The sequence below is a fragment of the Malurus melanocephalus genome, unplaced genomic scaffold, assembly GCF_030028575.1.
Source record: "Malurus melanocephalus ecotype Western Australia unplaced genomic scaffold, MMel_1.1 scaffold_958, whole genome shotgun sequence".
In the NCBI taxonomy this organism is placed as follows: domain Eukaryota; kingdom Metazoa; phylum Chordata; class Aves; order Passeriformes; family Maluridae; genus Malurus; species Malurus melanocephalus.
In genome coordinates, this window is record NW_026624190.1 from 110,505 (window position 1) to 135,589 (window position 25,085).

The following is a 25,085-nucleotide window of genomic DNA, read 5'->3' on the forward strand; positions in this document are numbered from 1 at the left end:
CGGGCCGCCCCCCGGGCACCGCCGCGCCCACCCTTGCCGGCCACCGTGTCGCAGAAGGTGGCGGCCAGCAGCACCAGCGCCCAGCACGCCGCCGCGCTCCGCCGCATCCCGCACCTGCCGCAGGRAGGGAGGGAGAGCCCCGCCGCTCAGCCGCGCCCGGCCGCCGGCGGGGGACCGCGCACCGACGTGTCCCGCTTGCGCGCGTGCTGGGGTCGCGCACGCGTGTGTCACCGCACCCGTGTGTCACCGCACGCGCAGCAGCCCGCGCGTTGCATAAACGCGCTCCCCCCACCCTTGTGGATGATGCTCCCGCACACGCACGCTCCCGCACGCCACTGTGGCTGATGATCCGCACACGGACGCTTCCGCGCGCCCCTGTGGATGATGTTCTTGCACCCGCACGCTCCCGCAAGCTGCTGTGGATGATGTTTCCGCACAGGCTCGCACCCTCGCGCTCCGCAGATCCCTGTGGATGACGCTCCCGCACACGCTCGCACCCGCGCGTTTCCCTGGCTCCGCGCACACCCGGCCGCGGGGCACAGTCACACCCCCGTCCCTCCCTTCCCGCCCGCGGCGCTCACCGGGACCGGGGATGCCGCCGGCTCGTTCCGCTCCTCTCCGCTTCTCCCCGGCCGCGCTCCCGCTGCCGCGCTCCCGCCGCGCCCCCCGCACTCCCCCCAACTCCCCCCGCGGGGGGCGGTGGGGGAATCCCCTCTCCCTTCCCCTTCCCCTCCCGTTCCCCGCGGGGTSTCTAAACCCCACAAGTCCCGTCGCCCGGCCCCGCCCGCGCCCCGCGGCGCGGCCACTGCGGGACCCCCACTCGGGGCGGGGGGTGCGGGCCCGGCGCCCCCTCCCACGGCCCCGGGGGTCCCGGCCCCGCCCCGCGGCCCCGCCTTGGCCAATGGGAACAGCGCGAGGCGGGGCGGGGCCGCCTGCACCAATGGGCGGCGGGGGGCGGGGCGGGGCTCCCGTCGCTCCGCCATGGCCGCCCCGCTGCGAGCGATCCTCCGCACCGCCGCCGCCGCCGCGCTCCCCCGGGCGCGCCTCCCGCCGCCGCTCCGCGTCCCCCATGGCGCACGGGGCTACAGCGCCGGTGAGCACCGGGACACTCGGGGAGCACCGCGGGAGGGTGGGCCTGGCCCCGCCCAGCGCTCAGCGCCGGGCAGTGGGTCCCTGCACCGGGCACGGTCGTAGCTCCGGGCATGTGTCCAGCGACCTGCACGTGGTTCCTGGGCTGCGCACCAGGCCACGGCACCGGGCACCGCTTCCCTGCTCTGTGTACGGTCCCAGCGCTGGGCACGGGGTCCCTGGGCTGTGCACCAGGGCCACAGCACCGGGCACCGGGACCCAGCACAAGGTACGGTCCCAGTACCGGGCATGTGCCCAGGGGGCTGAGCGTGGCTCCTGAGCTGCGCAGCARAGCCCATTACCGGGCACTGGGTATGGGCCGTGGCACTGCATACCCAGGGCACCAGCACTGGGGCCCAGGGCTATGTAYGATCCCAGCACCGGGCACCGGGATCCCTGGACCGTGCACCAGATCCCAGCCTGGGTGTGTGTCCCAGCACAGGGTGGTCACGGGGCTGCACGTACCCGGGTCAGGGTGGCACCGGGAGCTCCCCTGAGCCAAGCCCCCGGAGACGTCCCACCGGCTGCCGGTGACCSCTGGCACGAAGGTCGCCTTTAAATAGCACGGAGTGGCGGCGGCCAGGCCTCGCTGAGAGTGGCCGGGGCTCTGCCCGTGCCCGGCAGCCGGTGGGCTAATGGGCCGGTGCCGGTGCGGCGGGCAGGGACTGCGTTCCAGTACCTGCTGGTGCAGAAGACGGGGGCGCAGAAGAACGTGGGRCTGATCCAGCTGAACCGGCCGCAGGCGCTCAATGCGCTCTGCGAGGGGCTCATGGCMGAGCTGCGGCAGGCGCTGGAGGCCATGGAGAGCGACCCGGAGGTGGGAGCCATCGTCCTCACCGGCAGCCAGAAAGCCTTTGCAGGTAAGACGGGACCTCTCCTCACCCCAGAGTTTCGGAGGGGATGGTGTCCCACCACTTGTCCCTTTGCAGCTGGTGCAGACATCAAGGAGATGCAGAATAAAACTTTCCAGGAGTGCTACAACAGYGGCTTCCTCGCCGGGTGGGACAAGGTGTCTGTTGTCCGCAAACCCATCATCGCTGCTGTCAATGGCTACGCCGTGAGTGTTCCCCACATCTCCCAGTACCCCCTGCCTCCACCCTGGCACACCCCCTGACCTGTCCGTGACTCCCCTGTCCCAGCTGGGCGGTGGCTGCGAGCTGGCCATGATGTGTGACATCATCTATGCCGGGGAGAAGGCACAGTTTGGGCAACCCGAAATCCTGCTGGGGACCATACCAGGTGGGCAGCAGGCACCTACCAGGGGCGTCCATCCTGGCTGGCCTGGGGACACCCAGGTCTCCCTCTCTAAACCTCTCCCTTCCCTAAATGCCCCAGGTGCTGGCGGGACGCAGAGGCTGACCAGGGCAGTGGGGAAGTCACTGGCAATGGAGATGGTCCTCACCGGGGACCGGATTTCTGCAAAGGAGGCCAAGGAGGCAGGTGGGGGCATGGGACAGCCCTGGTACTGCGGGGTCCTGCAGGGAGCCATCCCCCCACTTCCCGCTGCCCATCCTAGGTCTGGTCAGCAAGATCTACCCTGTGGAGAAGCTGCTGGAYGCAGCCATCGCCTGCGCTGAGAAGATTGCCAGCAACTCCAAGCTGGTGACGGCCATGGCAAAGGAGTCGGTCAATGCTGGTAGGGGCTGGGGCCCAGCTGGGAACCCCTTGGGTGGGYTGCTGGGGGCCAGGCAGAGGCGTCTCCCTAACTTCTCCCTTGCTCTCAGCCTTCGAGACGACGCTGACAGAGGGGAACAGGACRGAGAAGCACCTCTTTTACGCCACCTTTGCCACCGTGAGTAGGGGRATCAGCCCCATGGCCTGAGGCATCACGGGGCTGCTGCAGCCCCCCCAAAYCTCACCTCTCTGCTTGTCCCAGAGCGACCGCAAGGAGGGGATGACGGCGTTCGTGGAGAAGCGCAAGGCGAAGTTCACCGACAGCTGAGCCAGGGGAGTGCAGGTCCCTGGGGTGGTGCAGGTCCCCACRGCCACCTGCAACCCATCCACCCCCTGCCTTAYCCCGCAGAGGGGACYGGGACCCRTCGGCGAGCGACACTTGCTTGGGGYGACAGCCAGCAGTGGGGACCACCTCTGCCTTCGCTATTAAAGGGTTTTCTAGGTGCTGCCGGGAGATGGGGCGTCTTTGCTGCGAGGTCCTGCCTTAGCTGGGAAATGTTGGGGGTCACTGAGACTCCCCCCCATGCTCCATCATGCTGCTCTCTGATGCTGGGCTGGGCAAGAGCAGGCTCGTGGGGCACAGGTCCATGTATTCCCCGGGAAGGGGACAGACAGCCTGTTCCAATGTGCTGAGATTGCCTGGCCTCAGCCTCACCTGGGCTGAGCTGAGGCCAGGTACCATGATGGGCTGAGTCTCCTGACCCAGGGTATCATCCTGCCTGGCATCTTGGGGTAATCCTGAGGGGGTTCCTGCACTTAGCAGCAGGTTCYTGGCAGCAATGAGGAGCCCATCAGGACGTGGAGAGGGGAGTGAGTTTATTGGTGAGGCTCAAAGCTGGGTAGGGAAGGGCAAATACCCCCAGGGGTGGCTCCCACCCCTCATTTCACAGCAAGGGCTCATCTCCACTCAGCTGTGGTAGATATGGTCACGATCCTCCTCTGGGCCCTTCTGCACCTCCAGGGACAGCATCCGGGGTGACTTGTAGGTGTCAGCCTCCTTGGCATCATCCTGGGGGTGGTAGAGGTGGTCACGATCCTCCTCTGGGCCGTTCTGCACCTCCAGGGACAGCATCCAGAGCAGCATGTCGGCATTGGCCTCCCTGGCATCATCTTGGTGGTGGTGGAGTTGGTTATGATCCACTTCTGGTCCTGCCTGGACTTGGGGTGGGCCCCTCTGAGCCCAGGCACTGCTGGAGAAGACCTTTATACCTGATTCACCCTCCTCCGATGGCTCAATGGCTCCTACRCCCAGGATGCTGGAAGAGGGGAGCAAAATCAGTGAGGAAAAGTCACCAAATACCACCCTGTCTRTCCCAGAGGAATCCCACCCCATCGGAGTGCAGGGACCCTGGTGAGATTGCCCGCACCCCAGGAAGCAGCACTTAGGATCTCAAGGAGCACAGGGGCTAATTTAACTATTTGTTCCACAAAAGGAACTGAGAAACCAGCTGAATGCTCAGGGAGTTTGTGTCATTTAGGGAGGAGGGGAGATGGAGCTGGGACTCCCTTAATTTAAGGGGACACAAAGCAACAAGGGGAATTCATTCCCCTCTGAAACSCTTTCCATTTTGGGGTGTTGCTTTATTGGTTTTTGCAAGCCAGATGTGAGCACCTCTTACATTTCCTCAGCCAAATCCTGCTCCGTGGCCAGATCCTTCCACCTGGAGCTGCTCAGAGCCTGCAGAGAGAGAAGGGGGTGGCACTGGTCACACGTGGGTCCCGTCATCAGAGGGGACAGCAGGAGGGCAGGTTGAGGGGGAGCTCACCTGGGTGCTGCCAGGTGCCAGCAGGAGGAGGGCAGTGCCCAGCAGGACAGTGATGTTGCAGAGCCCCATGGCCCTCGGGCTGGAGAAGAGATGGCAGAGACACGGTGGCATGAGCCGTGTGGCCGGTGCTGGCCCATGCCCTGCACCCTGTTCCTGTGCCCACAGCTCCTCCCTGACCCCCAGCCCCCACCCTGTCCACTCCTTGTGCCCGCTGGGGTTGGCAGGGACCTACCTGTCCATGGCTGCCTCTCACCACACCTGCCTTGCTCTTTGCCCAGCCCCGTGGCAGCCCAGCCCTCACGTCCCTGGTGGCACTGGGTGGATCCAGGTCCTGGTGCCACCTATCCCACGTGTCCCTCCTGGCCCTGGGTGCATCCAGGCTATGCTGCACATCCCCATGCACCCATGGGCTCTCCAGGACAGAGGGCAGGCAGGTCAGAGTCCTCCTGCCAACGCACCATCTCTGGAGAGGGGATGTGTTCCCGAGGCTGCTCCCCAAAAGCTCTGGCAGGTTCTGTGAGGGTGACGAGTCCCAGATGTCCCAAAAAAGGTGGAGCTGCTCCCCTCTTRTCTTGCCTGGGAAGGAGCTGCACTGACTCCTCTGCTCATTCCTGCTGTGTGGTCAAGCACGCTCCTGGCTCATCTGCGACCCTTCCCTTTGCTTCTCCTCCGTGCCTGGCATCGTGGGATCCACCTCTGTCACATGGATTCCTTCACCTCTCCTGCAACAGGAGTGACACGGCTGATTTGGGGACTTTCAGTACCCCCAATGTTTCCCAGTGCATTGTTTTTCCCCAGGAGGTAAGATGTGGAGGCCTGTGTGAATCCAGAGCCTCTCCCTGACTTGGCTGTGATAGGTTTCCCCATTTCTGTGTGTGGCTCATGTCAAGAGTGTGTTAAAAAAAAAAAGGGAAATTAAAGTTTTGGCTTGAAATAAGGAATTTTGACAGCCACTGGCCAGTTGGAAAATACTTCCTTGCCTGTGAACTCTGGGAAAAGCTGGTGGCCCAGAAGAGAGCCTGAGGCTGTAATTGTAACTCTGTAACTTCAATTTGTTACCCAATTGCAAGGGCAGGCACTCAGGGACTCTGGACTCTGGGAAAAATGGAATTCCCAGGTCAAAACTCATGGACCTGAACACGTTAAGGGARAGCAGGTTGGCCTGCTGTTCCCTGACCTTTGTACCATCACTTCCCATTCCCAGAGTGCAGGGAAAAAGCCTCACTGGGGGCTTCAGTGTTGGAAAGGGGTTTTTGGTCCCTGCTGAGAGACGTGCCTGGGCAGATGCGGGATCCTGGCTGCGGGTTTGCCTGCTGGAGACAGCATTCTCCAGAGCCCACGGAGCAGGGATTAGGGCTGGACAAGCTGGATGAGTTTTAACCAGAGGGAAGCTTTTTAAAACTCGCTGGGAAATCTCCTACATCTCCGTAAACACCATTCCCTGCTCCCATTTGCAAGGATTTTTCAAAGCCCCTTTGATCCTCTATTCCTCACAGAGAGGGGGAGGGAAAAAATGCAATTATAGATCTTAAGCTTCTTGGATAAACATTGTTCCAGAAACCTCTTTTTTTCCCCTTATGGACAATTTTTAAGTGTCAGGATTCACCAGGACCCCAAGACCAGTGGCTCCATTTCCAGTTTTTCCCAGGAGGATGAGATTACAAAGGTAGGGAAAGGCAAGAGAGAAAACAATCTCCATCCCAACCTGATTTTGGCAATATTTGCAGCAAAGGAAGGGAGATTCATTCCACACACCTAACTTTGCCTGGGCTTCAAAATAGCACTTAAATTCTCTAGGAAGCAATTTTGTAAAAACTACCTTTATTTTTTCACCTAGTTGGAATTCACCTTAAGCCCCTATGGAAATGCTTCTCCTGGCCCAGACAAACCTTTCAAGGCAGGTGCAGAGGAGACTTCAGCRAGATGGAGAAAGTCAGAACTAAGGACCAATGAGTTTTGTTTTTTTTTCCTCCATTTTCTTTTCTCACTGATTCCAGCTTCCATACAGTCATGTTGTCATCTTGGAACTTTTTGAATCTATTTTTTCCCCCAAAAGGCAAAAGATAAAACATGCAATCCCATGCAGTCTCAGCTTTACGACAGTTTCCTTAACACCTCACCACACGTTCTGGGTTCCCCTTTCTTGAGGATTAACTCAGGTGTTACCAGTTCTGTCTGACATCAGGAACCCGTGCCCAAATGCTGGCAGAGCTTTAACTGGTTTGGGTGGTTTATTCCATGGAGTGGGAACTGGAAATGTCCCTGGTGGCACCAAGCCCCATGACTGCTCATCTTGCACAAATCTGCTGCAATGATCTTCAGACTTTCTTCCTCGGTCCTTTAAAGCCTCGTGTGGCACCTTGTCCAAAGCAAATTGTGGATGGGATCCTGGAAAGGGAGACAGGCTTTARTCCATGTTAACAGCCCACCCCTCAYAGGCTCACTGGGAYRCTTAATGCTCTGTGGGGCATTTTAAGCTYCCAGAGTGGGAAGAGCAAGGTACGAGAGCAGCAGGACATATAAATCACCAAATAATTTTAAAAATGGGTGAAACACTGCTTGGATTTCCTGTGTGCTCTGCACATTCCTGCTTTGGAGACCTCTTTACAACCAGGTGTAAGTGTTACCAAATGTAACACTCAGGCAGTTGCAGTCGTTGATTATGAGGAGCAGGAGAGCAGAAGCAGCACCCTGCAATACCTTGGGAAGAGATCAGGGGGGCAGACAAACACAGCTTCCACGGCATGCTCACATTCTGCCCTTCCTTACAATTCCCTTTTTTAAAAATGCCTTTGGAAGCACACACACATGGGATTCGTGTTTTTTTTATCTGGTAAGATGGAGCTGGTCCCAGCCCCTTTTGCCCATKGAGGCCAAAGTTCAGACCTGGATTTGTAGAGCCGTTTCTCTGAYAGCAAGGGGCTGGGGCTGGCTGCAGTCTGAGAGATCTCCATGCTCTCCTCAGGCCCTATTTCCATGGGATTCACTGGGAATTGCTCTGCCGTCTCCACACTCACATCCATTGGCATGCTGGTGCCCTGCTCTGCAGGAGAGCTYGTGTGCTTGGAGCCACTGCAGAGACAGAATTTCACACGCTGAGCCCAGAGTCAAGGAAATCAAAGGTATTTTATGAGGAAACAAATCCAGCTAGAATAGATTCCTTCCCAATATCCCATCTAACCGTGCTCTCTGGCACTGGGAAACCATTCCCCCTTGTCCTGGCATTCCAGGCCCTTGTACACGTCTCTCTCCATCTTTCTTGTCAGCCCCTTCAGATACTGGAAGGGCACAGCTGGGGCACCCTGGAGCTTCTCTTCCCCAGGCTGAACAATCCCAATTCCCTCACAATTTCCTTGYAGGACAAGAGGAAAGTTCTGCAGTTACCTTTTCACTTTCTTGGGCCTGTCAAACCGGAAATCAGCCGGATAAAGGTGCACAGTCACCAAATGATCCTTCCTGTCCTTGCTGCTCTTGAACTTCTCTGTGCAGCCTTCCACCAAACACTGGTACTGAAAGGCAGGGAAAAAAAAATATTAAACTGGAAAAGACAAGTGCACACCAAGCATTAGGCGAGGGCTGGGCATGGCAGCTCACCATATTTTGCTTCTCRGCCATTATCTGGAAGAGGGAGTCATGCCACTCCAAGATGTGGATATCCAAGAGATTCCCMGAGGGGAAGGAGCGCTTGCAGAAGGAGCAAACATTTCTGTGCAGGGTGTTGTAGTGGTGCTCGTAGCTCTCTAGTGTGTCAAACACCTGGCTGCASCCGGAGATGTGGCAGCTGAACTCAGACACTCTGCAGGGAAATCGGGATACCCACACCTTAGGTTAAATTACTTTAATTTCAGTTGCAAAGTCATCCCCTTAGAAGACTTTATCATAGAATTTCAGGGTGGGACCACAAAGCTCATGTATTTCCAACCCCCTGCCATGGGCAGGGACACCTTCCACTAGACCCACACCTGCAGCCACAATACTCTCGGCATTTTTGTGAGTGATACTTAAAATTAAATGCCAGGTGCAATGGAACAAAGACCATGACAGTGCTGATGGCACTGTGGAAACTTATATAAGTGGAAACTTATCTGCCATTGCAAATTTATTTGTCATTGTGGCTTCAGGACCATCTGTATCACCATCCTGTTAAGTGGTGCTTCGATGAAGAATAAACAAGCAGCAAGGTGATAAATCAGCTCTTTGGCCTAAAAGCTGGAGTTGTAGATGTCAACTCTGTGCCAATGCTTTTTTAAGAGGCACCCATAGGAGAACCTYACACAAAGTGAGGATCCTTGGATTTTAAACACAAGAGCAAGACCAAGATTCTCCCCCAGGCTTAGCCTTCTTGGCTGGAGCTGTCCCAGCTGCAACAGCCAAGAGAAGCTGGAAGTGTTCAGGGCCAGGCTGGATGGGGCTTGGAGCAACCAGGTCTATGGAAGGTGTTCCTGCCCTCGGCAGGGGATGGAATGGGATATCTTTAAGATCCCTTTCAATTCAAACCATTCCTTGATTCCACGCCAAACGGACTCAGAGCTCGCCTCACTTACTTGGGTCTCTCGGCCACCTCCTCGAGGCTAGTGAGGACGCCCTGCAGGTAGAGGTGCCTGTGCACGTCCCCATCCTAGAGAGGAGCAGAAAGCGGCTGTGGGCAGGCGGGCAGAGCTGCAAAACACCGCGCGAACCCTTCTGCTCCGAGGGGAGCGGCCCCCACACGGCCCCGCGGGGCTCGCCGGGCGCGGGGCCGCCTCACCTCGAAGAGCGGGTGTTGGGAGCCGAGGCGGAGGCGGCGGGGGGCGAAGGTGAAGGGCGGCGTGGGCTGAAGGCGCTGTGGGGGATGCTGAGGGGGATGCTGAGGGGGATGCTGAGGGGGATCCTGAGGGAGCCCCTCACGGAGGAGGAGGTGAAGGCCCGGCGGCAGCGGCAGCATCGCGCGGGAATGGGGAGGGGGCACTGCGCATGCGCGGGGCGCTCTGCCCGACCCTGCTGTGAAGATTGCGCATGCGCGGAGCGCCCTGGCCGGAGTCACTTTAGCGAGTGCGCAGGCGCGGAGCGCGCTGCCAGGTTACGGTGCTGGGGGACTGCGCATGCGCGGGACGCGCTTCCCGGCGCCGGCAGCGGCACTTCCGGGCGGGCAGGTAGGGATGGGATGGGATGGGATGGGATATGGGATATGGGATATGGGATATTGGATATGGGATATGGGATATGGGATATGGGATATGGGATATGGGATATGGGATATGGGATGGGATGGGATGGGATGGGATAGGATAGAATTGAGTATGGAGCACACGGGATGTGATGGGGTGGTGTATAGGATAAGGACCGAGACAAGCGAGTGTGATGGGTATGGAGCGGGGCTGGTGAGGCGGGACGGGACGGAATAGAGAGGGACAGGATGGGATGTGGGGCGAGGCGGCATGGGATGGTGTAGAGAGGGATGGGACGGGGCTGAGGCGCTGCCCTGGCCCCTGCCGTGCCCTGGCCCGTCGGCCATCCCGGGGAAGGGATTCCCTCGCTCTCCCGGGACGAGCTGTTTGCCCGGGGCCCGCCGGTGTGCCGGTGCCTCGGGACTCTGTGCCCTCCTCGTGTCCAGCTGAGCCAGCCCAGCTCCCGCAGCTTCTCCTCATTCCCTACATCCCTGAYCCCCGGGCACTTCAGCAGCCCATGGGGAATCCCWGTAGGATCAGGGCCCCAATTGTTGGGGAAACCTTAAAGAGGTCCAGACCAAGCCATGCAGCGTCTGTTCTAAYTTCAGTCAGTTTTGGGTGAAGAGTTGGATCAAGCCTAAGTGATTCCGTGATACTGGCAAAGCAAAAGTGTGTCAGTGTGCTTGATACATGGATCTAGATTGTATCTGCTTGGTACAATCTGTGCAGGGTGTCACATTAAAATTCTTATTTGTTTCCAAGATTCCTGACTCGGGGYCTTACTTCTGGTTTACAGAATATTCTGAGTTGGAAAGGGACTCATGAGGATCATCAAGTCCAACCCTTTAGTGAATGGCCCCTCAGGGATTGATCCCACAACCTGGGTGCTTTTAGCAGGCTCTGACCAGCTGAGCCCATCTCAGGGTTCTGTGCCAAAGTTATTATTTAAATATTCTAGAGGATTTGAGCGGAGTTAGCAAAGTGGGCAGTGGAATAGGAAGACTCCTAAACTTAGGAAAAACTGTTCCTGTGTCCCCAGGGCAGGCAGGCTGCCCGAGCCRGGAGCATGAGCGAGTTCCGCATCCACCACGATGTGAACGAGCTGCTGAGCCTGCTGCGGGTGCACGGCGGCGAGGGTGCTGAGGTCTACATCGAGCTGCTGCAGAARAACCGCACGCCCTACGTCACCACCAACGTGTCTGCACACAGTGCCAAGGTCAGAACAGCTCCTCCAGGAGGGACAGTGTGGATACCTGAGTGTTGGTGGGAGAAGAGAAGGGTTGGTAGGTCTGGGGTAGGGGCAAGTTCAAGGAAGGAGGTTATTTTGAAGGATTTCTTCCCAGTAAGGGTGGGAGGTTCTGGCACAGGGTGCCCAGAGAAGCTGTGGCTGCCCCTGGATCCCTGGCAGTGCCCAAGGCCAGGCTGGACATTGGGGCTGGGAGCAGCCTGGGACAGTGGGAGGTGTCCCTCCACTGTGTCAAGATCACCCTTGAAGGACCCTTCCACCTCAAGGGTTCCATGATAAAGTGAAAGTTGTATAAAGTGCAATTATATGAGTAGCACCTGACTTTTTTTTTTTTCTGAATAACACCCAAATATTAGGGATTAAAGCCTAGCACTCATGGCCAGACATAGTTTTATGGYCATAATACTGCTTTTTGTTTTCATTTTTAAAAGCAATCCGCCAGTCAAGCTGTAAGTGCTGGGAGGTTTCTAGCTCTGTCTGAAACCTTACATTTTTGTAGCTTGAGCTGCATTTTTGCTCTAATTCCACTTCATTTTAATTGTAACTCCATTTAATATTAACGTGGTGTTTTACAGGTAAAAATAGCAGAGTTTTCTCGAACTCCTGAAGATTTTTTAAAGAAGTATGATGAGCTGAAATCAAAAAACACGAGACATCTGGATTCTTTAGTTTATCTGCTGTCCAAACTCACCGARGACAAAGAGGTTGGTTCCTTCTTTAGRACTGGATCYTGAAGCRTAGCASCAATRCAATGATTTCAAGCAGAGCTGATGRTAAAGTTCAGTGAAATTCACAGAAATCCACAAATAACCCGTTCCAGCTTGTACTGAGTTATKAAAGCACTGCTGAGAATTATGCTCCACTTGATATAATCCGCTGAGACGTGGAAAACTGGGACAGAGAGATCTGTGGCTGGATTCAGCACAGCCAGGGTATGATCATGTGTGTTTTGCTTTAGACTGTACTCTCCAGCATTCACCAAATCTTTTCTTCCTTTGTGTGTGCACAGACACTCCAGTACCTGCAACAAAATGCTAAAGAAAGGGCAGAACTCGCAGCAAATGCAGCCACCAGCAGCAGCACCAACTTTTCCATCCCCTCATCCACTGCCAAGATGTCTCTGCAGGAGCTGGAGGAGCTGCGCAAGCAGCTGGGCASTGTCACAGCCAACTCCAGTGCACAGCAGGTACAAAGCCCTTCCCAAGCTTTGGGCACAAAATCTTTCCTTTTGTCAGTCAGGCTAAATTMAATCTTGGTGCTGTTCTTAGTAAAAGTGGCTTTTTTTTTGTTTCAGTTAGTTAAGGTTGAATTCTTATTCTAAGGTTGAATTCACAGTTAAAGTGTTCCCTGTCAGGAGCGTGGCACAGGTTGCCCAGAGAAGCTGTGGCTGCCCCTGGATCCCTGGCAGTGCCCAAGGCCAGGCTGGACATTGGGGCTGGGAGCAGCCTGGGACAGTGGGAGGTGTCCCTGCTCATGAAAGGGGTGGCACTGGATGGGCTTTGAAGTCCCTTCCCACCCAAACCAGTCTGGGATTCTAAGGTTAAGTCAAGTTYAGGCCTCGACAGCTCTCACTGGTGGGCTTTTAATTGAATTTATGGGATTTCATTTTCCTGTTTCAGCTTTAAGCTCTGCTGACCTTTCCTTGTCTGCCTGTAGCAGTGCCTGYCCAGGAGCTCAGCAGCCTGGGGTTGTGTCTCCATCTTTCCTGGGAGCTCTGCTCCTGGATCATGGGCAGCAATCCCTCACCTCATCCTTCCCCAAGTAGACATGACCATTCCCCCTACTCAGMTGTTTGGGCTCCTGAATTAAATCCWGCAAAGCAATCCCAAAGGCAGAAAGGAGAGGAGAACCAGCTGGAGACACAGGCTTAGAAAGCAGTTAAGCATTTCGTTAGCAGCAAGAGGTTGTGAGGTCAGAGTGCAATAAGGGAATTTATTACTTAAATCCCAGCTTCTGTTTCCTGTAATTGTTTGTATAAAAACCTGTACTATGGTGGCTTGGCCTGGAAAACAGGGCAGGGAGGGAAAGAATATGGTGGAAAACTCATGGGTCAAGATAAGGACATTTTGGCTGCAGAAGGCAAGGGGAAACAGTGTGTGGAGAGTTCCTTGGACAGAGGGGAAAGAGGCAAAGATGCTCAGGGGTCCATGGTGCCTTCTGGTGTGTAGTCAGCAAAATCTAACAGGGGCAAGCCTCAGATCACTTCAGGCAAGAGGGATGGACATTCTGTGTCCCACGTTTTGGGACACCCCAGGGGTCTSTGGGCTTATAGGGCCCTACGTGAATGTGATGGCAGAGAGCTCAAATCCCAAACCAAGGGTCCAGCCCCTCACCAGCCTTGTCCCACATAACTAAAATACCATACAGACACTTGGCCTGACTCATCCAGATCCTTTGCAGATGACCTGAGGCGAGTGGGTGATTAAGATCATGAAGGGAAGATGACTTTCCCGTGACATAACTGATCTCCTTACCAGGGTTTATGTGTCAGCTTGCTGAAAGAGGAAAGACCTGCAAATGCCGTTTTCTGGGATGTGCAGTTCACAGCCAGAGGGTTTGAAATGGCATCAGCAGCCAAGATTTGTGCCTCCCTGCTGCTCCATTTGTACTTTATTCAAACTCAAAAGAGCTGAAAGGCCCTGATGAGCTGGTGCTCGGGGCTGTTGTGTYGGAGAGGGCTGGGACAGGAGGGCATTCTGTGGAAGTGTTAGCTCTGCTCAGCTTCTGACACAGATCTGTGAATGAGGATCCCAGATGGAGCTGGAGGGTGTTCATGCACCTCCCAGATGAGCCCTTTCCCTCCCTGATGGGTGTCAGCCTCATCAGCATCACAGTGGCAAGCTGCCACCCTGTGCCAGGGCGTTCCAGTGCCACCTGAGGGCTGTTTTTTTCAGYCCTGGGAGTGCTCTCCAGGCTGTTGTTGAAGCCTGTAATGACAGTGACCTCAATTTCAAGTTGCAGYGAGAAGGTGATTCATGCCCCTGAGACATGTGCTTTGTCACCCGTGCTACAAGCGCTGTGCCATCTGCCCTGGGATTGCTTGGCATTGCCACAGAGATCATTCAGTGATTGCAGTTACTGCTGGGACCAATTTTGGTCATGGATTCACTGAGGTGAGGAAAGTTACATGTTCCCTTTCAGGCTGATGTGTCCTTTRGAGCCAAAATGTTGACCTTTTTCACCTCTGCCAGTCAACAAAGTCATGCTAGGGCTGTTAGAACTGCAACAGAAGTGCCCTGCCTCTTGTCAGAGAATAAAATCAGAGAGTCATTCAGGTTGGAAAAGACCTCCAAAATCATCAAAGTCCAGCCTTGGATTKAATATCACCAAACCCACTAAACCATGTCCCCAGCTGCCGTTTTTACTCGTGTTTTGAACACTTCCAGAGGTGGTGACACCACCATTTCCCTGGGGAGCTTGTCCCAGTGCTTAACCACTGTCTCAGTGAAGAAATTTTTCCTCCCTGCCATTAGGGAAGACCTGCTAGTGGCTGCTCTTCTCCCAGGCAGAACAGGTTCATGCAGCCAATTGAGTTTGCAGTTTTATGTGGGGTTTAGCCATCCTTTGAATCCCTGGCAGCTCCCTTGATGCTTCCTGTTTCTCTGTGTGAAAGTCCCAGTTCTGTGAGGGGAGCAGAGGAAATGCAGGTCCTTTCAGCAGCTCACCCACACAGGATGTCAATAAGAAAGTCAAATGAGCCTGTGCAGATCCCTTTTCACACACACACATCTGTGGATCTTCAGGAACGGCCTTCAGCAGCCCCGTGTTGGTGCACTCRGGGCTCCAAATGTTCACGTAGGTTGTGCATCTCAGCAGCCTTCCCAGCTGATGATGGATCTTGCACTCCGTTTATTTTGGTGTCAGAGCTGGGGGAGGAAAGTCTTTCAGTCTTCAAGAGCTCACTTCCTTCRCTGGCTCCCACTCAGAGCAGAAATCTCCATCGTTTTCCAGCTCCCCGTGGGTGGGTTTGTCTGGGTTGAGTTTGGCAGTGAGTTCAGAGGTGTTCAATGCCCCTGGGATGAGATGGTGGTGCTTCTGGAGGGAGTTTGCTGCTTTTATGTGGYGCTCTCTCCAAACCTGGTAGCTGTGCAGGTCCCTGTTCTGCTCCCCTGGGTGTGCCCCAGCGCTCAGGACATTGGGGAGGGATTAAAAAAGGCATTATTTCATGTGCCCCCACATTAAAAGGCCAAACGTTTAAAAATTACTCATTTTTTGCAGCAGCGTGGCAAATAGACTTGGTGGTACTGGGAAATTAAACCCTACACCATACCATTGAAATACCAGCTATCTGTTCCCAAATCCATCCATCAGTTTGCAGTGAATTTCTCCTTGAAATTAAARTTCTCTTGGACTTCTGAAACTCTCCTGTTTTTCCCCTTCTTTCCCCCTCTCTCTTTTTTTCCAACAGCCTCTTGAGCTGACAAGAAAAATCCTCCGGGAGAAGCAGAACAAGAGGAATTCTGGCCAGCCCATTCCAGTGTTTCCATCCTGGGTGTATGAGAGACCTGCACTTATTGGGGATTTCTTGATTGGCACCAGTTTAAGCACTGACACAACAGTACCAATAGGTACGTGAAACACGGGGAAAGTTTGCATTAATTTGTGGTGTTTAGTACTCATTCACAAATATTTTTCAGATGTTCACACTCAGGATGGAAGCAAATCTTGACTGTGCACTTTATTTCCTTGTGACAGTATTTGAGCTGTTTTCTGGGTATTTCAGTATTTTGGTGGTGAGGAGGTTGGGGAAGTTGTTGGTGCTGAAATAACTGAGCCATTATTTCATTATTATTTCATTATTATTTCATTATTATTTCATTATTATTTCATTATTATTTCTGGGTGGAAGGATCAGCAGCAGGAGCTGTGGCTGTTATTTTTTCAGCCACAGATGTTGCATGTTCAGTACTGGATTTGGGTATAAATGAGCAAAGGATTCTGTTTGCCAGGAAAGCAGGGTAGGAGGCTGAAAAAGGTGGATGATTGCACTTTGTGTCCTCTTTTTTTGGAAACAGGCACTTTGCCCCTGGCCTCCCAGGAATCCATGATTGTGGAGGACCTGCTCTATGTTCTGATTGGTGTGGATGGGAGGTACATCACAGCACAGGCCCTCGTGGGCAGGCAGAACAGAGCCTTCTCACTCGACCCAAACCTGGACTTGTCCATCAAGGAGCTGGTGACCAGGATCCTYCCTGTGGCAGCAAGTTACTCTGCTGTCACCAGGTACCAAGCTGGCTTTTGTCAGGGGAGGAGGCTCTCCTGTCAGAACAGAGAATCTGCCATTGTGAAGATGTGCTCAAGTTAAACTAAGGGGGTATAAAATTAGTGACAATTTATTTGGGTGGGTTTTAGCTACATTTCCTTCACTGCATTTTTCCTCTGTGCTGCCAGTTCACTGTTTCATTCATACACCTTTGTTTTTCCCAGTTGTGGTCTTGGTAACTTCARTTAGGATATTCTGCCTGTTCTGGCTTCTCTTCCCACTCTCCCATGAATTTCTCCATGTTTCCTGCTTTTTGCTCCYCCTCTGAGCATCCAGGGCTGAGAAAGCCTTTGTGTGCCAGCTCTCACTTTGTGTTTTTTTGTGAAAATGCAGTGGTTTTGTGAATGATTCCAGCTCCCTTGCAGCTGGAGAGGAAACATCTTCCCACAGYTTTCCCTACTAGGAAGTGTGGGATGGGAAAAGAAGGACAGGGGCAGTGTGCTTTCCAATATGGGATCTACTGGTGTGTTTGTACAGTGTCCTGAAGGCAGAAATTCTTGAAAATTACAGAATTTGCCTTGTCTGAAAGAGTTTCCATTTTGCTTTTTGCAGGTTTATAGAGGAGAAGTCTTCCTTTGAGTATGGGCAGGTAAATCATGCTCTGGCYGCCGCCATGCGGACTCTAATCAAGGAATACATGATATTAATTACTCAACTGGAGCATCTGCAGAGGCAGGGCCTTCTGTCACTGCAGAAACTGTGGTTTTACATCCAGCCCACCATGAGGACCCTGGAGATTCTGGCTTCACTGGGTAAATTTCCAAAATACAGTCTTTACATTTTGACTGTGCAGGRTAGCCAAACAGGCAGGGCATGTCTCATTTGCATTTCCTGCTTCATTAAAGAGGAAAGCCAGTGGAATTGCACTTGTGAGGGCACTGCAGTTCTTCTGGAGGCAGAATGTGCCCTTTGGAGCTGTCAGGAGGCCCCTCTGTGCCTTTTTCCTTCACAGCCTGTGCCCTTCCCATCAGCTGCATCCACCACTGCTGCYTCTGCTCAGCTCCTTTCCAAACTCCTCTCCAGCTCTGGGTGGATGTACAACCAGAAGGAATCCCTGGAAATTCCTAGTCCAGCCCTTTGCTTACAGATACGAGCAGGATGCTCAGGGCCATGTCCARTCTGGGGACTATTTGGGGTTTTGTTCCAGGACTCTTCAGGATGTAAGTGCCTTATAGTGGTGTTTTTAAATTCCAGCTACTTCTGTGGATAAGGGTGAGTGCATGGGAGGATCAACCCTGAGCTTGCTCCATGACAAGACTTTCAATTACACGGGGGACAGCCAGGCCCAGGAGCTGTGCCTGTATCTGACCAAGGCAGCCAGCGTGCCTTACTTTGAAATCCTGGAGAAGTGGATATATAGAGGCATCATCAATGATCCATACAGGTAAAGAACAGTGAAGCAATGAAAGTGAAATGCAAAAGTCCAGAAAAACTGATCTGTTCCGTCAAGTCTGCATTGCCTGGGGGCCTGGAACAGCCCTTCCTGAAGGTTTTTGGCTTTTGTAGAGTCATTTGAAGCATTTTGCTGTGTTCAATAGTTTGTGCAGCATTTCTGCTTCCCACATTTTCAGAATCCTAAGCTGGGGAAAAAGCTGAAGATAAAATATCTGAAATGAATGCCTTCCTGCTGGTGAGAAGGCAGACAAAAGCCAGTTTCCTCACCTGTGCACTGACAAACAGATCATGTTTAGGCTTGACTTGAGAACCCTGTAAAATCCTGTTCTATTCTGATTGATTGCAGATCAGCAGAGATACCACACGGTGCTTTTCCTCTTGCTTCACACACAGACTAATTTYACTTCTTGATTGGAATGTGTCCTCATGAGACCTTAGTTCTGATAGACCACAGCTTGCAGGTCATAAAAACTAACCCTCACTGTGCCACTCCCTGCCCCTAAACATCTGCTTGAACTGTTCAGTGAGTTCATGGTGGAGGAGCATGAGCTGCAGAAGGAGAAGATTCAGGAGGACTACAACGACAAGTACTGGGACCAGAGATACACCGTGGTTCAGCAGCAGATTCCCTCCTTCCTGCAGAAAATGGCTGACAAAATCCTCAGCACAGGTAGGAGCTTCTGCTCTCAGAGGAACGTTGAGACCTGCTGGTCTTGTGTGAAGATAAAGGAAATCTCACCGTGCCTTGCCACTCTGGGGGCCTTTTCCAGCTGAGCTGGGAGGAGTAGAAGAGGCAGATGTAAAAAGAACCCCAAATTCTGTAAATAAAACAGCAGAGCAGCCCAGCAGCAAGGGGAGCTGTCTGTCTTTTACTGGTGGTTTGGGGGGAGGTTTTCTAGCTGGGCAGCTGAAGTGTGTCCATCTGGGTGTTGATTTGGAGGTTTAAATGAAACATTCAACCTCTTATCCTTGTACAAAGCCCTCCAAAAGTGACTTGTGAGGCAGAGCACCAGATTTGCAGAGCTTCAGGTCACCTGCAGAGGTGTTTTGTCACCACTGGGTGACAAAACCATTTCTAAATCTCCTKATATGTGATACCAGGTGCCTAATTTAAAATTCTGGATCATGTTTTGAAAGGTGCCTAAATCCTTTCCAGTTTTTCAGGTAGTGTAAGCATTTTTCAGCATCTCTTCTTCTGGAAGGGAGGGGTACAGAAGCTCCCCTGTTGCAGGCATGAATATGGGTCATTCATTCTTTTTATTTTTCAGGGAAATATTTAAACGTCGTGCGGGAATGTGGGCGAGATGTCACCTGCCCCGTGGCCAAAGAGGTCATCTACACTTTAAAAGAGAGAGCCTACGTGGAACAAATAGAAAAAGCATATAACTATGCCAGCAAAGTTCTTCTGGACTTCCTGATGGAGGAGAAAGAGCTGGTGGCTCACCTAAGGTTYGATTTATTTTGCTAAATGCATGATAAATAGATTGGTTCCGCTAAGGGACATAAATTTTTGAAGTTAGCTCTGTTCTCTTGGGATATTACCAAGGTGTTCTCTCTATTTCCATTTRGAAAGGTTGACCTGAAAAATAAGATTTGGGTGGGGTTTTTTGGGGTTTTTTTTTCCCTGAGGAGGGAAAAAAAGATAGAAATGTTGAGTGGGAAGGATGTCTGGGGGTCTGTGGTCCAACTGCCTTTGGAAGGCTGTTGCCAAAAGTAGGTCAGGGCTTTGTCTGGCCCCGTGAGATCAGGAGTGTGGAGCYACACTGTGTTGTGGCTGTGCTGCTCCTGGTTTTGCTCCAAAGCCTGCAGTTATCCCCTGTGATCTTTGGCCAGGCACTTGGCTGATCCTCAGGCTCATCTCAGARCTCMTTCTGAGCTCCATGCCCACCGCAGGTAAAAATTTCACTGCAGGTGAAAATCAAAGTTTGTGTCCTGTGACAGCAAAAGTCTGCTGGACTTGAAGAAATCACAGATACTTCATTGAGAGAAGTCCAAGATCCTGCTTGGCAGCTGCCCCTCAACTGGAGGGAATTTGAGGGYTGTTCATGACAACAGGAGGAGCCTGCACCCAGCACACCTGGGGYTTTTTCTGCATTTTTCTCAGCAAAAAAAAAAAAAAGAGCAGCAGCAGCCTTGATCTGACTGCACAGAAGCATCCTGACTGATGGGGTAGGGAGGAGGAGACATCCATAACAGACGAATCTCCAAACTGATTATTTGTGGCTGYGTGCTCTCCAGGAAGGGAAACGTTCTGTGATCAAACCCCGCAGGCTCATTGAGTTGATTGCTTTTGTTCCTTTCAGTTTGATGTGGGTTTGAAGCAAAGTAATCAATTGTCCCTTCATTTGCTTGGGCAGATCTATAAAACACTATTTCCTGATGGATCAGGGCGACTTTTTTGTTCACTTCATGGATCTGACTGAGGAGGAACTGAAGAAGCCTGTGGATGACATCATAACGACGAGGCTGGAGGCTCTGCTGGAGCTGGCCCTGAGGATGAGCACAGCCAACACTGATCCTTTCAAGGACGATTTGAAGGTGAGAATGGGTGGAAGCAGAGGATAATTGACTCAAAGCAGAAGCCTGCAGTGGTTTGGGGAGATCCTGTGAGAACCTGCTGCTTCCTGGGTTGGTGTGACTGGAGAGTGGCTCTACCCATTGCCACCCAGAAGCTGTGGACATCCCATGGGTTCATTTATTTCCTTTTTTTCCTTTCTAGATTGACTTGATGCCCCATGACCTCATCACACAGCTCCTGAGAGTGCTGGCCATCGAAACCAAGCAGGAGAAGGCCATCATCAGTGCAGACCCCACAGAGCTCACCCTCAGTGGCCTGGAGGCCTTTTCCTTTGACTACATCGTCAAGTGGCCTCTGTCCCTCATCATAAACAGGTAAGGCATCCCTCCACTGCAGGAAAATCAGGAGTGTGCTCTCACAAGGGCTTTTCCAGGCAAGAATCAAACACTTCTCAAACCTGGAGAGCAGAAAAAAATGTACTTTGTGGTACCCCTGGCAGCCGACTCAAAGGATACTCAAAGGCTATTGCTGCAATTACTTTTGCGTGTAGCTGAGCTGTGAGGGACTGAATGGTTCATTTTTCCTGCTTCTTGTTTCCCTGGAGAAACACTACCGTGAGCCACAGCAAAAGTGACAAGCAGCATTGCATGGACAGGGTGGCAGATTTCAAACTGCTGAGTGCCAGCAATTAATTCCTCCCTTAATAATTCCCTCTCTAAAAACTCCATCAGATCAGTGAGAATTTCCTAACGACGCGGTGCTTTTGGAATTTCTTCTCTTCCTTCCCAAGGGAGCGGGTTAGCTCTGCTGGTAGCTATGGAAGTGAAAATAGGATTTGGTGAGGTTTCCTGAACTGTATCGACTGGAGCTGTGCAGACACCCACGCCCAAGTGTCTGAGCACAGACCCGAATCCAGTCCCCGGAGCTATAAATAAGCAGCCCCATCTGCTTGTGACAGTGCATTGCTGGTGGGGTGGTGCTGCCTGTAGCTTGGTTACAGCTTTTTCTCCCCTTCCTTGGAAAATCCTGGTGAATTCTTGGGAGAACTGGAAAATCYTGGCAAATTCTTGGGCGATTCTAARAACTTGGTGAATTCTTGTGTGACCGTCACAGTGGGCACAAGATCCAAGGCTTTGAAGGCTCCCTCCCAGCYCCTGTGTGAGTGACCCCTGCATGGAGCTGCAGGGAATTGAGGAGGCTGGTGATGTACCCACTGGCAGGAAATATGGGGGAGGGTCTCCTTGGAGAGGAGTTCTTCGGGATGGTTGCAAATGTGACTCTCCCTCTTGGGCTCCGTGCACCTCTGAAGGCGTCAAGAACATACTGTGTGAAGTCTCTTTACCTCTGAGCAGCTTTCACAGCTTAGTCTGTCAATCAGAGCAGGCCTTCATCTGCATGGCCTTCTCCTTTCCTTCCAGGAAAGCACTGACGAGGTACCAGATGCTTTTCAGACACATGTTCTACTGCAAGCACGTGGAAAGGCAGCTGTGCAACGTTTGGATCAGCAATAAGACAGCCAAGCAGTTCTCCCTGCATTCAGCTAAGTGGTACAACCTTTGTTTTTCCCAGTTTTGGGTCTTCTCTTGCTAATTAGATACCTCAGACAATACTGAGGTGAAAAAGATCCTTGCAAATGTCTCGCAGGCTCAGAGAGATCATTTTGGGTTTCACTCCATAGCTGCACTAGTAAAGTTGCTTTCATATTTAATATCAAAATTTTGCTTTTAGATAAGCAAATACTTAAATCTGTGRCAGGTCCAAAACTCTGACTATACTAACTGAGGGGAAAGAAAATAATCAGAGACRGTTTGCAGTGACTTTATAATCCTTCTCCCATAGCAGCAAGGAATTTGCTAGGGCAGAAATATTTAGCTCTGCTTGGCTGTGCAAGCCTGGTGCTCGTTCTCCRTGGCATTTGCTAGCTCTGAGCTGTGTGGGTGTGATTTCTCCCCTAGGTTTGCTGGTGCCTTCACACTGCGGCAGCGGATGCTGAATTTTGTGCAGAATATCCAGTATTACATGATGTTTGAAGTGATGGAGCCAACATGGCACATTCTGGAGAAGAACCTGAAGCTGGTGAGTGAGAAGTCTTAACMAATTTATTACAGGGGGAAAAAAACACCTGATTGCAGTTGTTGCAGGTGTCTGTTGGTTTTTTTTTTTTTTGGAGGCAGTTAAATACCTGGGAGCTGCTGTTCTGCACCACCTTTCTGTTTGATCAGTCACATATCCCTTCCCTGTGCTGCATCCCCCTGTCTGCCCAGCTCACACTCTGCTCCCTGGTAGGGAAAGGCAGGTTCTGCTCCACATTCCCACACACAGGAGAAAGAGAGATGTGGAAAAGGAAGGTGGAGGGTGAATGCAGAGTGCACAGATCATAAACCAGTCCAGGCTTCTCCAGCTGAACCCTTGGCTGACTGACAGTGCTCCTAAAGGTGGAGTCTGTGCTTAGCCTTCCATGAAACTACCAAGGACTGGCATGCTGGCACTCTGATATAAAACAGGGATTACTATATTATTATTATTATTATTATTATTATTATTATTATTATTATTATTATTATTATTATTATTATTATTCCCTCTGGTAGTCACCCTGTGATCAGACACTTCTGTCTGGCCCATCTTTGTCCTCTTACACCCTGGAAAGCCTTCACTGAGGTGCCAAACAGCCCAACACCCCTGCAATCAGCTCTTTTGGCAGCTGTGTGATGASCCTTGTGGATCTCCAGCATCAGCTGACTCTGCTTTAGTTCTTACTGTGCACCAAGGGGTTGTTCTGGGGTCAGCTAACCAACGTTTTTTGATGCCCTGCCATCCTTTTTCCTGGAGAATTCACAGGAGATGGCTGATCTAAGATTGTGAGCCTCTCTGTGTGTTATTGATGAGAACTTTTGAATGAGAAGAGTTTATATGTCAAGCTCCTGGAGAACCTGAGAGTTGTACTTACTTCTTAATTTTGTTGCGAGTTTAGGTTTGCAAAATATAACACTCAGTTTGCTTTGTTTGCATGGAGGCAGTTGTTGAAGTCATCCAGCCCCTGTTTTTTCCTTTCATTTGTGCTTTAGGAGGGAAAAGGATGWTCCTCACTGGTCTCATGTAGTGCCTTATGATGCATTTTTTTGTCACACTTCTCTTGTTTGCATTTTCACTTGAAAATAACGTTCTCTCTTCCTAAAATTATAACTGRGAWCTTCACCTTCACAGCACCATCATCWTCTTCATTGCATTACAGAGCTGCATTTATCCCTGTTCTCCTGTATCTTRAAAGGATTTGGGAGGGGTTTCTTGCATTGATCCTGCTGGAGCAGTGTGGATACCATGGCAGTTTTAGTCCTGTGTTTTTTTCCTAAGCTTGGCTTGTGTTCTGAGCTTCAGCATGTCCTGTAATTGTACAGAGTGAGAGGGAGTTTTAATCTCAAATTATTTGAGATTTATTCAATTTTAATTGGATTTTAAACTCAAGACTGAAACCKCCTGTTGAAGTAGCAGAGATGAACAGAAATATTACAGAATCCTTGCAACACTGCATGTCCCATTTCCTTGTTGGCTYCTATAGCACATTTCTGAATAATCTGTATGTTTTAATGATAAGTTTATTGACATTTAGGGTTCTTTGATTTGTGTTTTTCTCTTTTCCACTTATTTTCCCTGACTTTACTGAAGGTAAAGTGAAGGTGGGAGTGGCCATGGCAAGCAGGTTTAAAAACAAAGGAAATGCAAGTTCATGAAGCAGATAACTCCATCCTCTGCAGGGGAGGGTTTGGGTGATTAAAGCAAGCATGGCTGGTGAGAAGCTGATGTGACAAATCAAAGGTTTAAAGCCTGGGGAGGGGTGGAAGGCAGGTGCTCTCTCCCTCTCAGGGTGTTTCTGGGAGGCACATGAGGAGTTCCTCACTCAGAGGTCCCCAGGGTGTGGGATTTGGAGCAGCACCACAGCCCCAGTTTGTTTTGTCACCATTGGACCATCCTGTCACAGGCATCCAACATCGACGACGTCCTGAGCCACCACACGAGCTTCCTGGACAACTGCCTGAAGGACTGCATGCTCACCAACCCTGAGCTGCTCAAGATCTTCTCCAAGCTGATGTCAGTGTGTGTCATGTTCACCAACTGCATGCAGGTGTGTGCACTGCCAGCCCCTTTGCCACCCCAGGGGGACCAGCCTTTGTTCCCTCCCCCAGCAGCTTTAGGGCCTGGCAGCTCACACCCTCTCCCAAATGGTTTCTGTGGCTTCACTGCTCAAAATTCTTCATTTCTCCACATTGGGATCGGGTTCATGTGGACCAAATTCCCGCAGTACTGCAGCAGGRTTTGAGTTTTAAGTGGTAGTGCTCTGTTAGAGACACTCTGCTGAGGCTCAGGCGATTGGCCCATCCCAGCCAGCATCAAGGAGCCCACAAATTTCATAAAACCCACTTCCCTGTGAGTTTAGGGAGATTTGTGTGCCAACATCATGAATTTAATCTCAGAGTTTGCTCTCCTGGGGATTGGGATGGGCAGAACTGAGCCTTATGTTTTGCCACCATGGGAAAAAGGGGCTGCTGTAACCATTCCCCCAACGCTGTGCCYTTCCCAGAGGTTCACCCAGAGCATGAAGCTGGACAGTGAGATGGAGAAGCTCACCCTGGAGCATGGCACCATGCAGGGCCCRCCCACGGAGGAGGAGCGTGCTGAGGAGGCTGCCAAGAAGAAGCTGACCAACAAGGTGGGACATGGGGGATAGCTGGGTCTGGGTCTGGCCACTTGCAGATATACCTCCCCAGTTTCTAGAGCACCTCTGGCCCCAAGAGCATGATCTTTGTGGAATTGTGGGCAGTGGAGAGCACTGCTGGAGTTCTCAAAGTCTGCTTTGAAGACCCTGTCTCCTGCTGCAGGGAGTTTTTGAGTTCTCACTCGTGTTTTCAGCTGTGCAGAGCCACATCCTGGCTTTCCCATTCCCAGAACT

General features: G+C 52.2%; 5 protein-coding genes across 7 annotated transcripts in view; 2 read left to right on the forward strand and 3 right to left on the reverse strand.

The window, feature by feature from the left end:
• SPRN (shadow of prion protein) overlaps positions 1-861 on the reverse strand; it is a 1,321-nt gene extending 460 nt beyond the window's left edge. The window contains exon 1 of the mRNA XM_057386367.1: positions 6-861. Coding sequence (XP_057242350.1) covers positions 6-107 — 102 coding nt within the window. The 5' untranslated portion in view covers positions 108-861. The remainder of the gene's footprint in view (positions 1-5) is intronic.
• Positions 862-954: 93 nt separating this feature from the next.
• Positions 955-3,256, forward strand: ECHS1 (enoyl-CoA hydratase, short chain 1). The gene is made up of 8 exons (XM_057386361.1): positions 955-1,093; positions 1,791-1,988; positions 2,058-2,185; positions 2,268-2,367; positions 2,464-2,568; positions 2,645-2,764; positions 2,853-2,920; positions 3,005-3,256. Exons 1-8 carry the CDS (start codon positions 982-984, stop codon positions 3,068-3,070), a joined length of 897 nt encoding a protein of 298 aa, XP_057242344.1. The 5' UTR covers positions 955-981; the 3' UTR covers positions 3,071-3,256.
• A 287-nt stretch (positions 3,257-3,543) lies between these two features.
• Positions 3,544-5,017, reverse strand: PRAP1 (proline rich acidic protein 1). Its single transcript, XM_057386364.1, has 3 exons — positions 4,569-5,017; positions 4,422-4,480; positions 3,544-4,058 (listed from the first exon to the last, which is right to left on the reverse strand). Exons 1-3 carry the CDS (start codon positions 4,677-4,679, stop codon positions 3,710-3,712), a joined length of 519 nt encoding a protein of 172 aa, XP_057242347.1. The 5' UTR covers positions 4,680-5,017; the 3' UTR covers positions 3,544-3,709.
• A 125-nt stretch (positions 5,018-5,142) lies between these two features.
• ZNF511 (zinc finger protein 511) lies at positions 5,143-9,516 on the reverse strand. Of its 2 annotated transcripts, XR_008966625.1 has the most exons (7): positions 9,316-9,516; positions 9,113-9,186; positions 8,163-8,364; positions 7,953-8,077; positions 7,455-7,640; positions 6,458-6,956; positions 5,143-5,290 (listed from the first exon to the last, which is right to left on the reverse strand). XR_008966625.1 is itself a non-coding variant. In XM_057386363.1 (6 exons), exons 1-6 carry the CDS (start codon positions 9,490-9,492, stop codon positions 6,887-6,889), a joined length of 834 nt encoding a protein of 277 aa, XP_057242346.1. In that variant the 5' UTR covers positions 9,493-9,516; the 3' UTR covers positions 6,376-6,886. The 2 variants fall into 2 exon arrangements, 1 of the variants encoding a protein (XP_057242346.1); XM_057386363.1 differs by lacking the exon at positions 5,143-5,290 and having other exon boundaries at positions 6,376-6,956.
• Positions 9,517-9,662: 146 nt separating this feature from the next.
• Positions 9,663-25,043, forward strand: TUBGCP2 (tubulin gamma complex associated protein 2). Of its 2 annotated transcripts, XM_057386369.1 has the most exons (16): positions 9,663-9,700; positions 10,755-10,931; positions 11,537-11,665; positions 11,971-12,147; positions 15,370-15,529; positions 15,977-16,184; positions 16,777-16,976; positions 17,419-17,608; positions 18,144-18,289; positions 18,888-19,068; positions 19,977-20,157; positions 20,339-20,511; positions 21,556-21,684; positions 22,093-22,213; positions 24,117-24,260; positions 24,717-25,041. In XM_057386369.1, exons 2-16 carry the CDS (start codon positions 10,782-10,784, stop codon positions 24,861-24,863), a joined length of 2,436 nt encoding a protein of 811 aa, XP_057242352.1. In that variant the 5' UTR covers positions 9,663-9,700; positions 10,755-10,781; the 3' UTR covers positions 24,864-25,041. The 2 variants fall into 2 exon arrangements, with proteins under 2 accessions (XP_057242352.1, XP_057242353.1); XM_057386370.1 differs by lacking the exons at positions 9,663-9,700; positions 10,755-10,931; positions 11,537-11,665 and adding an exon at positions 13,917-14,074 and having other exon boundaries at positions 12,093-12,147; positions 24,717-25,043.
• Positions 25,044-25,085: the final 42 nt, after the last annotated feature.